Source organism: Pavona decussata, unplaced genomic scaffold, assembly GCF_977016875.1.
Source record: "Pavona decussata unplaced genomic scaffold, jaPavDecu1.1 SCAFFOLD_143, whole genome shotgun sequence".
Lineage (NCBI taxonomy): Eukaryota > Metazoa > Cnidaria > Anthozoa > Scleractinia > Agariciidae > Pavona > Pavona decussata.
Window position 1 is genome coordinate 2682089 of NW_028145556.1, and position 12382 is coordinate 2694470.

The 12382-nt window shown below is 38.3% G+C and overlaps 1 protein-coding gene across 1 annotated transcript; it reads right to left on the minus strand.

Moving 5' to 3' along the window:
- Positions 1-545: 545 nt before the first annotated feature.
- On the minus strand, positions 546-12121 carry LOC146466591 (uncharacterized). The gene is made up of 8 exons (XM_085127052.1): positions 12009-12121; positions 9901-10659; positions 9115-9323; positions 6655-6837; positions 4588-4687; positions 4428-4493; positions 1598-2282; positions 546-785 (listed from the first exon to the last, which is right to left on the minus strand). The coding sequence occupies exons 1-7, from the start codon at positions 12097-12099 to the stop codon at positions 1624-1626; spliced, it is 2067 nt and encodes a 688-aa protein (XP_084983178.1). The 5' UTR covers positions 12100-12121; the 3' UTR covers positions 546-785; positions 1598-1623.
- Between the last annotated feature and the right edge of the window lie 261 nt (positions 12122-12382).

The following is a 12382-nucleotide window of genomic DNA, read 5'->3' on the forward strand; positions in this document are numbered from 1 at the left end:
CATGCATTTTTTCAGAGATAAAAAAGCTTCAATTTGGAAAAAAACCCGCCATATATTGTTTTGAAATTTATTGGTTTTAGAATAATTGTTGCTTAAGGACGGTGCCTACTATTGTTACTGCGCATACGTTCTGCACATCTCGAGATACTCGGGTTTCCTATGGGTGGTGCCTACTAATACAAGGACAGTTTTGCGCGGTTTAAAACTATTCGGGGAAAGCAGAACTTAGCAAGCGCTTTTGGTATCCAAAAAGAAAATTTGGGGTAACCATGCATTTTTCAGAGATAATGAAGCTTCAATTTGGATAAAAACGCCATACATTGCTTGTATTTTACTGCTTTTTAGAATAATTGTTGCTTAATTATCTCTAAAAAATGCGTGGTTACCCCCAATTTTCTTTTTGGATTTCAATAGCCCTTGCTAAGATCTGCTTTTCCTAAATAGTCATAAGCCGCGCAAAAATACTTCGGTGTTAGTAGGCACTGTCCTTGAGCTGTCTTTCATCATCACTCCACCCTCGGTCACGTCAAACAAAACAACAATACTGTACATAAAAATTTAATTTAATGTATCTCTTCACCTGTACAATGTACGGAATAACTCATATTTGCCAGCTTTGTTGCTGAGTTAAAGTCCTTTAATTCTCGTTCATGGGAAGTAAAAAATCGCACCAAAGAGCAAGACCAGACAAAGATGTAATCCAGCCCTTTCTCTCTCTCTCTATCAAAAATATTAAAACAGGAACTAAAATTCTCTGGCGTTAAGCATCATTCTGTCCATTTTACCTGCGAGAAAAGCCAGACACAAAAGTCAGTTACAGTCAAGTCTCGTTTACAGGACACCTACTACAAGAGGCTCCGTATCTTACCGATAGAAAACAACACTACTAGTTAACCTCGAGACCTCCAATATAGGAACATTTCAGTTGGGGTTTCAGAAACAGGCATACACACTGTACACTAAATTTGTAGTTAAGTCTGAACAGGGATTACAGATAGTCCGTACAAAATACAGCGATAAAACACTATTAGTCAGTTGGCCAGTACACAATGTCAGTCAGTCAGTCAGTCAGTCAGTCAGTCAGTCAGTCAGTCAGTCAGTCAGTCAGTCAGTCAGTACAGACAGACAGTACATTAAGATCTACATGTGTACATGCCAGTATTGTGGCACAGAAGCACACAGTCAATCACTGTATTCCCAGTAGGTGAACACTTTGGCAGATACATCTGTTAGGGAGTTGAAAAATGAGTGTACTTGGGACCTTTATGCAGTAGCCCTGCAACCCTTCAAAAGCTCTATTTTCACTGGACCCTGATAACCTGCAGCTGCATTGTTTTTTAGGGCTGGGAGCATTGTTCTGTTGTTCGCTCTTTTGTCCTCTCAACCAACCACGTAAGATGTTGCAAACGGTGCTGCTTGTCCCCCTAACTGAATCGTTCTTCAGGAGAAGTGCTCACATTGGGATGGTGTTTGTGAATTGCGGTGCAACTAAACCCCGCACTCACAAAACGATTTTGAGAGGAAGAAAACTTACTTTCAATACAATACAAGAGGCATACATGTACACAACAAAGAAAAAGAATAAAATAAAGTCCACCTTGATGGTCCACAGGATCACGTGATTCACGCCTTATGTTTTCTGCCCCTCTTACCGTCCCGTTCGTAAGATGATGAACTGGAAGATCTTCGTTTCCGACGATGCTTCTTCTCTGAGTATTCCCTACTATGTTTTGAAGACTTATGCCTACTAGAAGTTCTGCTACCAGAGTCACTCTCTGATTCACTAGCGCTCCTCTGTTTCTTTTTACTGCTGCTGTGCTTTCGTGGTGATCTACTTCTTGACCGGCTCTTTTTCCCACGATGCCGACGATGTCTTTTCCGCTGTTTTGGCGATGAGCTATCACTTCTTTCTCTCCGACGATGCTTCTTCCGGCGGCTTTTGTGATGTGCTGAAACAGAGCTTGAGCTCTCGCTAACAGAAGATGAAGGACTCCTATGTCGCCTTTCCTTCTTGCTGTGTTTCTCGCCTGAATGGCGTTGTTTTGTCCGCTTATCCTCCTCCTCTTCTTCCTCTTCCTCTTCTTCTTCACTCTCAGAAGCAACTTCGTGTCTATGCGGCACTTCTCTGTCTGGATGGCTGCGGGAGCGGCTTCTTCGCGTCTCCCGACTCTCTTCTCTTTCAGCACTGAGATGCCTTCTCTCTTCTCTGTCTGCATGCGGTTGTTCACCACCTGATTCCTGTTCAGATTCACTCCCGCTGTCTGAACCATAACCTCCCAGTCCTACAAAGGTAATAAAATACTTTTTTGACTAAAATGCAAGGGATACAATCAAGTTACAAATTGCAAGAAAAGACCTCAAAGCCCAGGACAATCACATCCTTCCTTTTCTTTGGGTAGGAATCCCTGATTTGACCTGAAGTTCAGCAGACCCTTGTCAGCCTGCTATATGAATGTGAATCACTAATTTCAGGGAATGCAAAGTTTGTTTCCCTGCTACCTTGCGCATTTACATCGTATACTCAGTTCTTCAGAATAAAATAATGCTCCCTTTTGTCCACAGAGTTAAACTGTCAGACACTGAGTTGTGTCATGTAGTAAGCATTTAAGTCTAAGAATGGGATCCTTTCAGCAGTGACTGTTTGACCAAGTATTTTGGTTGCTGGACTTGAACTATTGAGGTCCCAGATTCAAGTCCTGCACTGACTGCTAGAGTTGTTTCATTGCAGCCCCAAGATCACCTCCCTGGCTACACTTAGCCAACTAAAAGCGCTTTCCATTTGCCAGTACTGACCGCCTAGTCTGTAAATTGAATACGTCATTTTGAAGGGGTGGTGCTGAAAAATCTGGAAAAATAATCACCCTGGAAATGGTATGTGCTAGTTTGAAAAAATCTGAAGTACTAGGATAAAAAGTATCCTTCACCTTGGTACATTGTGTTTATGAACTGAACGGCCAGTTCTGACAAATATAAAGCACCCTAAGTCTGCCTCACGTCAGGTGTGATTTTTAACCATGCTGCATTATTTTCAATTTGAATTACTTGTTTGTTACAATACCAGGCTTGTTTCTAAATCAACCTATTACATCAACACCATCAAAACAAACTATGGTAAATTCAACATTCGCTTTGCAGCTGTAAAAGTTTGGAATCACCTTGATGAAAGCATTAAACACCTCCCCCTTAAAACGTTTAAAAGCAAAGTCATGTTAAACATCTTACAGTCTTACTGTTCATGAGTTTTCAACTGGTATTTATTGATTGATTTATTTATTTATTTATTTATTTATTTATACTTTGCCTCTTTTTTTAATGATTAATCAATTGCTTTGCTCAAGCTTTAGTGCCAACCTACCTTCCATATTTAAACATTACTTAGTTTTACTCAGCTCGATTAGCTTTTCAGTTATTCTGAGTAAATGTTACCTCTTTTGTATTAATATATTAATGTTGTAAATTAAGTTTAACTTTGTTAACTTTTTAATTTGGTAATAAAGCTTGTTGTTGAATGCTCCTTCCTACTTGTACATGTACTTGTGCTGTTGTCACTTATTTCACTTGTATTTACCCCAAAGTGTCACAATTCACACAAACGCTGCTGAGCAGTACTTTCCTGTGGCATCATTAATTTTAGGACGCTGTAAAAGGAGATTCTAACTACAAATGAAAGCCACTGAGCAGTGCTTTCCTGTGGGACCATTTACTATGTTGTAAACGTTGGTTCTAACTTTTGAGTCTGACCATTCAAATGCCATCCTCTTATTATGGACAGTGGTGTTTGTCCTGACAAAATACTCATCAATTAGCTTTTCTCTTACATTAGCCCAGTTAACACAGACAACTGACACTTTTCTGTGACCTCGCTTTACGGACAGTGGTTATCTGCGTAGTATATAACTAATGTCTAATATTAAGTTGGTCTGGCTGAACTACAAACAGAAAATGTCAGTCAGTGGTGTTTGAGGTACATGTACTGACAGAACATTAATTTTAGAGTGAGACTATTTGAAGGATAAGGTTTCTTCAGTTAAGACATTACAGACTGTTCTGTTGCTCTTAAATTTGATACGTTTGTCTTTGTGTCAATCAAGCACATGTCCATGATGTTTCTTTTGAGGGTCCATTAAATACAGGCTTAACACAAAAGTCATGTCCGTATTCCTGTCTTTTTGTATGTATTCCAGAATAGGAATACATACAATACAATACATACAACCTTCATTTGGAACTGCTGGAGTACAAAATGGCTCTTAAATCAGCAAAAGTTTGCAGAAATGTCTTCCCAAGTTTACTCAAAAAGAGAAATCTAACAGCTATTTTGATTATTCTTATTCCGGAATATGATCAATTGAACACAATCTGATAAAATAATTATAACAAACAATAGGAATGTAACATGTCTTCAAATACATGATGACAATGCTTACCTAAATAGCCTCCTTTTCCACGAAGAGCATCAAGGCCTCCAGAATGCTGCAGCTGCCGTGCTGGACCTGTTAAAATATTCCAAACAACACAAATACATTTAGAAACTAACAACCAGATATGCTTGGCAAATAAATACAACCACCAAGACAGGTCAAGTACCTCTGAGCGCCTCATTATAAGTCTCTTGAGCAATTTTTTTCACCTCTTCATTAGTTACCGTTAAAAGAACTTCTGTCAGCAGTTTGCGGATATTCAACGCCTAAAACCACAAGAAGAAACAATCATTTTCAGGCATGTTTACATTTAAGTGTTTACAGTGCATGGGGACAAAAACTAAAAACAAAAAAAAATTTAAGGCAAATTTGATGGAAACACCTAAAATTAAAAGTCAAGCGGGAAAGAGATGGCGGGTAGATGTGAGAGGGCTCGCCTCTCACCAACATAGCCCGAGGTCATTTCCTGTGCTTGCATCACATCTGGGTTGTGTTTATTGAGGGTTTTTTCTCTGGATACTCCAGTTTTCTCCTCTCCTCAAAAACCAACATTTTCAAATTACAATTCTATCTGGTGAGAGTTCCTTATACTGCACTTTACTAAATATAGTCGAACCATGATTATCTGGACCTCGATTATCCAGACTTGCTTCTCTGGTCCTGTTTTTTTTTTAATGAAGATTAATAAGACGTGATCTTGCAAAATTGAAGTGATGAAAAGTTCATAAATCCTTCCAAATGTGTGTTTAAACTCCAGGTTTTAATCTGTTTCGCTTTAAAAGTACGAGCGGCACATGATAAACAATGTATTCTGATGCATTTAGCTGAATTCTGATCAACTGTTATGTTGGTAAGGGAATGTCATTCTCGACTAGTTCATTCCCCGTGGGTAATGAAAAACACGCGAACAATTGGACTTTAACTGAAATCACAGCCATATCTACGAAAATGGAAATGTTTATCGCAAAGAACCCTTGTTTCCATTCACGGAAAGTCTGCTCCAGGATTCAAGAAAGCAAAGGATTGTTTAACTGTGCTTGGTTGTATGAATGCCACTGGAACTTACAAACTAAAACCTGTTCTGATCAGGAAATAGGTGAAGCCAAGATGTTTTAATAACGTAAACATGGATACACTCCCTGTGATCTACAAGTCACAAAGAAATATGAGGATGAGTTCATAGATATTTGGCGAATGGTTTAAGAAAGACTTCACGCCAGAGAAAGCCAGAGCAATGTTGACCCTAACCAAATTATGCAGCTTCAACGAATGACAGACTGCCCTATGTGATCACGTTGTCATTCCTTGAAACAAACAAGCATGCTTGAACATTTCAGAACGCTTTGAATACAGTAACAATTGAAACAGCAACTTTTTCATTTGTAAAATACCGGTACATCATAACATACACTACAGGTTGTACAAAAATGCAATTCTGATCTTTTCACAATTAAATCCTGTTTTCTTTACTTCCTTTGTTTACATTACTGTCTCATTAATTTTCATATTTTCGGTTATCCGGACTACAGTATTTACTCAAGTCCCAGTGAGTCCGGATAATCAAGGTTCGACTGTACACTGATACCTAAATAAAGTGGTTTATTCTATTTTAACTTGGCTATATGAACTGAATTTTCCTGTGGCACTGTTTGTTTTGCAGTACAAAGTGGCTCTGCTGAATGGTCTCTTAATGAAAACCAGTACACATTGGAAACTAAAAGAATTTCTAGAAAGGAATATATTTTTATTGCAAGGCAGGTAGAAAAGAAATCCTATCTCAAATTCATAACATACAACTCTAATTTGCCCCACAGCTTCTCAGATGTAATGGATCAAGTGTAAACAATGCTATAGAATGTCAAATTAGGTTGTCGCACTCTGCTATGTAACATCACATTTAAGTCACTGAAGAATAAAAAGAATATTCTTCAACAGTCTAATGTCCCATTCACACCAAGGCTGAAACACATTTAAAAGCTTCAAAGAAGGTGCTTTTGGATTTTTCGTCAATTACAGATGTAGCACAAATGAAACTGTAAGTTAAAGTTTTCTTGAATCCTATGTCAAACCTAACAGTTCAGCTTTCTGTTACCAATTTTCATTTTGTTAAACCTGGTTTTATTAAACATGCTTTGTTGGTGTGAATGGGGCATAAGAGAAACAGAAATTCTTCACTCATTTATGCAAAGGTACTGCCAGTACAACAGCATTTTACAATGACATCAAAACTTACGAGTTCTTGCTGTTTTTCCTGTTCAGTCTTCTCCTCCTCTTCCTCGTCTGAAGACCGTGCCTTCCTATGCTGTAGGGATGCTTTCTTGGAATGATGATCCTTAGCAGATTTTTTACTCTGCCTCTCATGATCACTTTCCTCCTCAGATGAATGATGGCTTCCTTTTTCGACCTTGTCACTCTCCTTCAATGATAACGGTATTGAACAACATCAAACAGTGAATTTTCACTTTTGTAATGTCAGAACTTATATCCCTAACATTTTCTTGTCAAACTTTCTAGGTAATGCAGTATATCATAAATAGGAAAACAAGCAGTGACAATTAGGCACACAATTGCATCTGATATTCCTGGCATCAGTGCAAAGGTGCAACTTCTGATAAAAAATTATTCCTAACATCAATGTGCAAAGGTGCAACTGCATTTTGCATTGACTCCAGAACTTACAAGTTCTTGCTGTTTTGTAAAGTCAGAACGTCGAAATGTACAGTGGAACCTCTCCTTACGGACACCTCTATAATATGGACACCTCTCTATTACGGACAGTTCACTTGTTCCCTGAGAGACCGAAATCCATATAAAGCCTACCTCTACTAAAACGGACACCTCTATAATACGGACACTTATTCCTGTCCCCTTGGTGTCCGTAATAAAGAGGTTCGGCTGTACCATTTTCATTTTCTCTGAAGACTTTCTAAGTGATGCAGCATATTATAAAGAGGACAAAAGGTGACAGTTGGGGTCACCAGCACATCTAAGCTTTCATATAAAGTTTCACAGAAATGTTACCCAAGAAATTAAAGAGGAAATTTGTTCTGTATTTTGGATGTTGCACATTTAAAGTTTTAGTAATTTAATTTTTAAACTCTGATTTATTTAGAAATCTATACTTCTAACTTCCTAAAAAGCTGGATTGATTATGAATCATTATAGGGGTTAAAAGTGGGACTACTTGAGCTGGAGCTCTTTGCAAGGTTGTGCAAGGTGGGACATGATGACACATGTACAGTAAAGTGCAAATGTAAGTTGACAGTCCCTCGTAACTCGAACTTCGCGACTTGATCCTCGATCCTCAAAACTCGAAAGGGTCAACTATCGAGGCTCAAGTCGAGTGCATTGAGTTTTGAGACAGAGAAACAAAGAACTTTTTGCGTGATTAGTTTTTCGCACGTCTTATTGGAGGCCACAGCTCGGTTCTTTTTTACAGGAACCAACTCTGCAGAAGCAGTGTTTGCGTTTTTGTTGGAGCGATATGCGCATGTGTACACTCGAGCTGGAAAGAGTTTGCTCTTGAGGTGTTTTCCCGCTCCTTGCCAATTACAACCAAAAGTATTGTGCGTTTATAATCAAGGAAGTTATGCTGTTTTCAAAGTTTTGATTCCAAAGATCAAAGTACAATCAAGAATAATTAAGTGCAGAGTACTGGTTTAGCGAGGTTAAAAACGATCGTGCATGTTTCCATTCTCAGCTTCCGAAAAACTCGCGATCTTTTAGTTTCGCTTAGTTCCTTCACTGTTAAAACTGGGTTAACTGGGTTAAGTGAACAAGTAATCCAGTCATCTGTCAGAGAAAGACAAGGTTACAATCTGAAATAAGTAGATAGAAAATGAAGAAAATGTGACATTGCCTTTTCAGTTTAAAGATGATCTCGATAATATTAATGCAAATTTGTAACGCTACACCAAAGATGTAAACATTTGTGGTAGCTTTCAAAGTCTGCTCAAAGGCAAGCGAAGGGCCACCCTGAAGTTTCCCCGGTTCCTTGCCAAATTCTACTGTTAATGCTGTGCGTTTTGAAATAAGGAAATGCTTTTCTCGAAGTTTTCATTCGAAAGATTCAAGTACAATCAAGTATAATCTGCGCAGCGCACTGCTTGCGCAGCAAAGATATTTCAGAAGCGATTGTGTCACACTCCGTGAAAAAGCCGCAATCTTGTGAAACTGTTTAGTTCGCTTCATTGAGTTTGAAGTTTGATTAAAAAGAATTGCTGTAGCTTATTAAAAATTTAAGCATGTTTTAATTTCACAACAACGACGAACAGATGTGTTTTAAAAATAAAACACGGAAGGAAGAAACTCGCTGAAACAGATTTACCCAACACTCACTGCTGCTGATTTGATTTACTTCCACTTTTAGCCAAACTAAGAAAAGATTACATGCAAGAGCCATGCGAAAATTGCTTTTGTTCTCTCTTATTGTTTGAGGTTCAAGAAATTAATTGTTTCCTGGAAATCTGTCATCGAGATCCTAGAAAAATTCTTTGAGTGTCTCAATGTTTGATACTCGATTCTCGATAGCTTTAAGGATCGAGGATCGAGTTTCGAGTCAAGACTGTTAACTTACATTTGCACGGTACTGTAAAATTAATGTCAAAACATCATGAAAAGCTCTACTCTGTGCCTGTACAATGAATTCCAAAGGGTTAACCAAAAAACATTTAAATGGCCTGTGAACACATACCTCGTCAGAATCATTGCTCTTTGGAGAGCGCACTGGAGAATGAACTTTGCCGTGATCATAACCAGCTATGTTAGATGCAGACCCAGACAAGTTCAGGTTTGTTTTCTTTGGCTCCCCTTCTTCTGCATGGTCTTGTTTTTTCTGTTTCTTTTTTTCCAACTTTTCAAGGCCTTCTCTTATCCACATGGGTAGAGCTTTTTTCTTCACATCTAAAAATGATCAAAATACAAAGACAGTGACTTTGATTTTCACAACAAAGCTCAAACCACCTTTGAACCATTTTTTTTTAAATAGTGATTTTTGGAAAAGAATGATAATATTTCTTTGCCCATGTTTTAAAGTTTGTCCCTATCACTTATTTGTTAACCACAGAATTGGAGACAACAAATAATCTACAACTAAATTCAATTCAAGTGTAACAAAGTGCTCTCATAGCCATACTGTTGACAGACATGTGCAATGCACAAGTAACTGTACAGAATTTGCAAATATGTATGTATGTATGACCGTGTTGGGAGATTCAAGTTTGGTACACAAGTGGTCTGTACATAAACATTGTAAATGTATGTCCATTACAATTTTGAAAGTATTAATTTCACTGTAACCTTACACAATTGCCAGGACTTACAAGTTCCTAAGTAAGTTACCTAGTAAGACCATTTTGCCAATTCCATATTTTACAAATACAGAATTTTAACTGTCAATCTTAGTCCACATTGCCACATAAGTGGACTAACAACAGCGCATTCTACCAATCAAATACACAGTCAAATTAACAAGACTTACCACTCAGTCCACTTAAATCAGGTAGAGATTCAACTGGAGGATGACTTTTAGGTTTACCATGTTCATGCCCAAACCTATGATGTCGTTCCATTTCATAAGGCTGCTGATGATAATAATGACTATCAAACTGAGGTTGATAATCATAAACCTGAGCTCCTGCAACAAGAGGGCCTTGGTGGCCATAATCAAGGCTCTGATGACCATGCCCATAGTCTATAGGTTGAGTAGCGACATGGCTGTACTGCAGCGGAGGTGGACGATTAAAGCCGTGGTTATGATCAAAGGTTTGCATCCCAGGCAGTGCAGGCGGCGGTTGGTGATTGTAATCTTGGGTGATGGCGGGATGTCTCTCTCTTTCCTCTTGACGCTCAACTTGGCCGTGGTCATCATCTACTTTGGGTTCTGCTTTATGAGTTTCCTCGGCTTCATCCTCCATGGCAACTGTTTCCATATTATCACCCATCTGGTTGTCTGCTTCATCTTGCCACCCTGGGATTGGTGGTTCCCCTGGTTCCTCAGGAGGGAGGGGTGGTGCATCAACTTCTGGGTGAAACAACTGACTGTCAACACTAACTGGAGGTTGTTGCCCTGCATTGACTTGTGCATCTGGCTGATAGCCTCCATATACAGGCTGCTGATGCAATGGGGGATGGTTAACCTGTGGTTGTGGCTGTTGCTGGTAGTATTGTGCCATCTGTTGCTGTGCCATTCGCTGCTGTGCCCATAGCGCTGCCTTGGCTGCCCAGTCTTGACTTGAGTCTACAAGTTAAAAACATGTTGGACCTGTTACCTCATGATAATACAAAATTATAATAATATTATATGATAGTATTATTAATACATATCGTGACTTTTTTGTCTTGACAACAAAATAATTAATCGAGCATTCTAAAATGGCAAAACATATGTGAAGGTGTTGTTTTCATTTCATTTTGCCATACTTTGTAATTACAGATTAACAAAACACAAATTTACAACAAAACAAAAGAAGATGGACTTTTGAGAAAACCTTAAAGAGACCACTGTCAGTAGTGTTTGCATGAAGCCTCAAAAAAACCTGGTTTTTTTTTAAGCCAAACAATCCTTGCATGGAATATTTAAGAAACTCTAGGCAACGTTTTATTTCCCTGAAAAACTTGCGTAGATTACATGTACATGCATGTCTGTATTTTTCCTTTTTATTTTTTAGGAAAATGTCCATGCAGAGCCACTCAATTAACACTGTGTATAATAATAGCAATGTTGGTTTCGTTTTGTGAGAAGAAAATGACTAACGGTAATCTAAGTACAAGTGATACAAATGTGAGTGAACTGTTTTCCAATCAAAAGTGATACAGATCTGTCGGTACTCAGTGGGTGCAACTGCAGAATTCTGCATTCTTGCCATTTATTACAATTTAGTAACAAAGGACTAGTTAAACCTCACAAAAATGCTGAAAACTTAACACCTTTAATGATCAAACAATCATTCTATCTATCTAAAATGGAGTTACAGAAACCAAATGGTGCCTTCAATGCACAAATGCCTCGAGGAAAGCATCACCCAAAAACCATAATTTTGAACTTTTTCTTTCAATTTTGTGAGGGTACAAATTGCAATAAATTACAAAGTTTGATTCTGTGTTGATTACAAATCATTCTGTGAGAACATTGGAGGGTGCAAAATAAATACAGATCTGGCCTTTCTTTTACAGTTATTTTAGAAAACCAGTTTTAGTTTGCATGCTAAAAATTGATGTTGCAATAAACATATTTTTATTGATGTTGCAATGTTGTGAGTTGCTCAGGGCTCAAACAAAACTGAAATTTAAGCTCGCCTCTTGCTGTAGTAGAGTTCTTCTTGCCAGTGGAAGGTCAAAGCCTCAATATAAGTCTACTTTTTTCTCAATAGGGAAGTTGTTTGTTGCAAATATTATTTTGGTACGTTAAAACGAACAAGTGATGTTGGCGGCATCTTCATTACAGCTGTTTATTTGGCAAATGGCTTCACCATTGACCAAGTGGGCAGAAAAAGGATTTTGCTTCAACTAAATCAACCTATCTTGAGCAACCTTTTATCAGCCCTGAGCTGCACTTCTATCACAAAAGCAAAACATTGCAATGCTTACCTGCAGGTTGAGTTTGATACTGGTAGTTGTAAGACATTGGCCACCATTGCTGAGCATTTGCAGATGGCTGCTGATGTCCGCCTCCCCACATCCTCAAAACTAGACAGAAGCCTAGCTAGCTATGGAAGCATTCAAAATCATGTCTGACGTTCAAAACCCCCAACAACTCTCCACACAATAATACAAGCTTAGTTATATTTAATGGTGATCATAGTATTCAGAATGTCGTACAAATATATAGTTAAGTTTACACCATGTGCTTTCAACTGCACTATCGTGATTAAGGAAAAACAAAGCGGATTGCCAGTTCTATTACATGTTTGTAAACGCTATCAGATAGAGCATCATGTAAGGCAATTCTAATGCGCTGAAAA